Raw genomic sequence first — 4,860 nt, 5'->3', positions numbered from 1 at the left:
GCCAAACAAAAATGTGTGTTTTTCTGACTTTATGATGGAATCGAAGAGAATCAGATGTGACGACAAAGCTCATAGATAACTATACTGCATGAAAAGCCTGCCCAGACCACATGACACTGCTAAAGAAAGAATGAAGTTATAAAATATGTCTGGCTGTGTGAAGCCTGCATGGATGAGTGTGGGTGTGCAAAATGGGGTGACACTGCCCCCTGTTGCAGAATGCAGGAACAAAACCACTGTCATGTTGCACTGAAAACAGCAGTTTTTTTCCCCACCACCAGTATGTCAAGTATGTCCTTCTATCTATTTGTGGTTCAACCTTGTATGCTTGATGTTTTCACTATCTTACACCATGACCCCTGTGGTGAGAGACACAGCCATGACAGTGCTCCAAATCATCATAGCGACCCCAAAAACAGAAGCGTTGGGAAGGGTACCGCTGTTGAAGGTCTTTTCGTGAACATATGTGATGATGGAGAGAGCTCCTACGTAGGCCTCCTCGCAGGCCGGCTGGATCTGCTCCTCTGGTAGCAAGTGGCTGAACTCACCTGGAGGATCATTTAATAATACCAAAATATTACCAAGTAAAAGGCATTGCAGTGCATTATGTTTGGCTGATGACTATGTAGAGTACACTTTACTGAAGTCCATCTCACCTTTGTCTCTCAGCTCAAAGGTGTAAGAAAATGGGATGCCAATGAGACGAGCCCAGTCGCGGCTTGAGCCTGAGTTTGGATCTGAAGATTATATGTTCACAATGACGCCAAAAGGTGACATGAATTTCAAACTGTGGCCTAATTTGCCTCGCTGAATATTGTTTTTTTATTTAGGCTGCTAAGGATAAGAGCAACAGAATGACTGGTTAAAGTGAGTGCAGATCTGCCTCTCTGTTACTAACAGCTATTCAGGACAGGACAGGAAAGGACAGGACAGGACAGGTCAGCTCAGTGTGAGTCTTACAGAGGATTTGTGGAGATGTTCCTACAGTGTAGCCCATTCCATGAACCTTCTTCATTTTTGCTGCTGCTGCCTCGCCGACTGAAACCTGCACAGTTCACCAACACATTCAAAATACCAAATAAACCATGTGCTCATATCAAAGAAAAGCAGAGATGAAAAAGGTTTAACGTACTACTACTAACGTGATACAAATTCATTGAAGCACACACACACACACACACACACACACACACACACACACACACACACACACACACACACACACACACACACACACACACACACACACACACACTTACCAGTTCATCGTAGTTGGGTGCAGAGATCTCAGGGTGGCCATATGGCAAGAGTATAAGTTGCCCAGCAGAGTGGATGGTGAGGAAACACAGAGTCTGGTTAACCATCCTACCTAGATACAGAAAGAATAAACAAGTGATTAATATCAAGATGACATATCAACAGTGACTTCTTTAAGGCGCTACCCCTAAGTGAATGTAAAGAAAAGTGTAGCACTGTCTCTGTAAACTTTCGGTTATACACCAATAATGTTTTTAAGCACGTGTCTATTTCATGATGATCAGCTCAGGGATGTATAATCCCTAAGTACAATTCTCCATTCATCAAAATACTACTACTACTAATAATAATAATCATAATACAAATAGTAATGCATTGTTTTTAATGTAGTTTAATTGATAGATGGTAGTTACCAACAAAGTCCATCACAGCCTGAGCCTCTGGCTCTGACCCTGGTGATTTCCCACAGTAGGTGTTAGCACAACTGTCAAATGACACACCAACCGCTGAGGAAAGAAACAACATAAAGAACATCAACACATATTTGGGATAATATCATGAACAAACGATTTATGGGGTTGTTTTTTGGGGGAGGACAGTTTTGAAAAAGATATGGCTGTTTTTACAAGGCACTGCCAGGCTCATCTTTAAAAGATGTTTTCTTATGTCTAAAGTAATTATTAAATGTGACTTCATAGAGAAAGGCTTGTGAAAACCAACATGTTAAGTGTCAGAGGGCTTGAACCATGTATTAGTTGTATTGTGCGGCCTAGTTTCAAGGAAAAAGAAAACGATTTGATTTGGGAGCATTCAGTGGTTGTCACATTTTTGAATAGAGCAGTCTGACATGACAACATACAGCACTGAAATTAAGACATATTCAGCTGCAAGGGGTATTTTGGCTGACCTACATTTTTTTTATCTGATTTAATCTTCTTTGAAATGATCTTGATGACACGTTTTTGTTTTAGAAAAATAACACATCCTGTTAAAAATTGGTTAGGTCTATGTGTTATTTCCAGCACAATCTCGTTTTGGGTTTATGAGATTTGTATATGACCAATTGAAGTTATGTTTTTACCCTACACATTGAGTCACTATTCGCTTGAGGCAAATGAAGGCTAATAAGTCATGTTGTGATTCTTGAAATCATGCAACTCACTTCCCCAGTTGGCATTAAAATTTCTGTTGAGGTCAACACCATAACAGCTACTGCCTGGAGGAGGGGTTGAACGAGACTTTCTCCACAGTCGAGTCTACATGGAAACAACGTGCAGACAGCGGTGCAGTTGGTTAGTAAGATAATTAATGAAATGTGACGTTACAGTATACTCACGTCTTTGAAACAAAGTAATTATAATCCTATCAGAAATGTGAACGTATAAGAAATGTAATTAAGAACAATAACACCTGAGAAGCACTCACGCTGTCATTGGCCCAGGTGAATATGTATCCATCCACATTGATCACAGGAGTAACATAGACGTCAAGGTTCTGCAGCATCTGCTCCAGCTTCTTATTGGTTTTATATGAGTTCACAATCTGCACAAACGCTCACGTGTCAGAGTTAACTCGCTTGGGTGAAATCGTGTATCATTGCAGTTACTCTGAGTGTACAAACCTCTTTGACAAACCACTGGCAGAAGGCAGGAGCGATCCACTCCCGAGCATGGATACCACAGTCCACCCATATAACCTTCTTCTCTCTGCCCTCTGGGTTTTCTAGTCCCAGCTGGAGACACACAACATGACCCGCTTTGGGTGAATGTAAGATTTAAAGGTGATATATTCCACATGTTGAAATACTGTCTAAAGTAACTGTCGTATTTTTATAATTACCATACAGAATTGAATGTAGGCCGAATAAATGTGTGGCCTCTGGCTTACCATGTTGTTTGAGATACAGAAATACCACACCAAAGTCACTTTGTAAGAGCACTGGGTTTCGAGTATCAAAAAATGCCTTGTCATTTGATTCACAATACCAAATTTCAATAACTAAGGAGTAAATCTTATCAGCATAAGCATGCAACATGCTTGTAACAAGATCTAATAATGCATGTGATTGGCTATCTGATGTTACATGTTGTAGAGGCATGCAGGAAAACCACTTTGATATGCACAGTGTGCGTCACATAGGTGTAAAGGAGCTGAAAAATAAAATGTACCGTGTTGTGTAATATTGTAATTTATTTTTGTTAAAATGGATTTTTATAGAATTTGTATTAAAAAAAGTATCATTAACGAACTGGTATCCAATTCACGGTATCGGAATCCAATATTTTTGAACAATATCCAGCCCTACACTTAGGATTTAGCTTTGCATATGCATAAATATTAATGACTATAGTTCATATGTAGTTTGACATGTAGGATTATATTATGTGAAGAATTTGGCAGTCGTGTCTGCTACTGTCTGTCATAGTAACTGTGTTGAATACCTTCAGCAGTGTGATATTTCTCCCTTCATAAGTATGTCCGTAGACAGCAGAGGAGACCAGCTCTGGGTTACCTCGCTTCACATCTTCCATCCACCTGTATATCTGCAATTTAAAAAATATTTGCAATGTGATAATTCATTCTGTCAATGGTATTTATAGTTTTATTTGGTCAAGGTCCATCTGTTATCTACAATGATTAAAGTTCACATCAAAGTCAACAAAAGGGGAGTGAGACAAAAACCAGAAAGATGTATTTATAATAAAATGTACTGTTTGTTCTAGAGCTCTAAATAGACTCTCACCTCATCCATGGAGTGATATTTGGAGTAGTCATAACTCTGTGTTGATCCCAAACTCTCCACTAAACTGTGAATTAAAAAGATAAACAGAGTTATGAATACATTGTGTATTTGCATAGTTTTAAACTAAGTATTGCTTGAGTTAGACCTAAGGGCATGCCACCCTTTTAGGACAATGTCAGGTATGAAGCTGTGACTACATACAGTGATCCCCACAAATACATTTTCATCACACAAAAGTTGACCTAGGTTCCGGGTCGGCGTCACTTTGTTTCATAAATGGCTGAACGTATATGATTCACAAACCACACTACTAAACAAAGTTACATTTGCACGGACAAACTTAAGATCAACACAACAGCAGAGCTCACCTGTTAGAAGTTTCTGAAACACCGCTTAAAATCAGCAGAAACACACACAGTATCCAAAATGTTAGAGTCTTCTTCTCCATTTACCCGTCCTCACTTTTACTTTTACAATCTGCTCACTCAGCGGTGTTAGGCTACTGCTCCACACCCTTTTGTAGCTCTGCAGCACTAACTAACACTGCTGTTAGTAACATCCAGTAGAGGTAAATTATTTATCAGGTGACAGGTGTCATTTCCAATTTTTACAGGCCCACACGGAGGTAAATGCATGTCAGCTATGTGGGATTATGCGAGAGACAATTATAAATCAGTTATTTATTAACATTTATGAAATGTCACTAAAATCATATAACAACTGATGTCACAAGGTAGTAGTTCTCTTTCTTGCGTGTGTTAAATCTTAAACACTAAATGCAAACACTCCTCATGCTTCTCCAGAAACATTTACAGTAACATCACCGATTACAAAGCAGGCAGTACATGATAGTACAATTC

General features: G+C 39.2%; 1 protein-coding gene across 1 annotated transcript; it reads right to left on the bottom strand.

Moving 5' to 3' along the window:
* Positions 1-345: 345 nt before the first annotated feature.
* Positions 346-4,448, bottom strand: LOC114563546 (carboxypeptidase O). The gene is made up of 11 exons (XM_028590343.1): positions 4,369-4,448; positions 4,001-4,064; positions 3,699-3,800; positions 2,879-2,989; positions 2,683-2,799; positions 2,420-2,513; positions 1,671-1,763; positions 1,260-1,369; positions 961-1,045; positions 657-737; positions 346-548 (listed from the first exon to the last, which is right to left on the bottom strand). Exons 1-11 carry the CDS (start codon positions 4,446-4,448, stop codon positions 346-348), a joined length of 1,140 nt encoding a protein of 379 aa, XP_028446144.1.
* Positions 4,449-4,860: the final 412 nt, after the last annotated feature.

This window comes from Perca flavescens, chromosome 11 (genome assembly GCF_004354835.1).
Source record: "Perca flavescens isolate YP-PL-M2 chromosome 11, PFLA_1.0, whole genome shotgun sequence".
Taxonomy (NCBI): domain Eukaryota; kingdom Metazoa; phylum Chordata; class Actinopteri; order Perciformes; family Percidae; genus Perca; species Perca flavescens.
This window is presented reverse-complemented; position numbering and strand designations above follow the sequence as displayed.

Coding starts and splice junctions, on each gene's coding strand:
- LOC114563546 (XM_028590343.1), bottom strand. CDS start 4,448: ATGGAGAAGAAGACTCTAACATTTTGGATACTGTGTGTGTTTCTGCTG. Junction 4,065..4,368: donor GTTTCAGAAACTTCTAACAG/GTGAGCTCTGCT, acceptor TTTAATTCACAG/TTTAGTGGAGAGTTTGGGAT. Junction 1,046..1,259: donor CACCCAACTACGATGAACTG/GTAAGTGTGTGT, acceptor TGAACTGTGCAG/GTTTCAGTCGGCGAGGCAGC.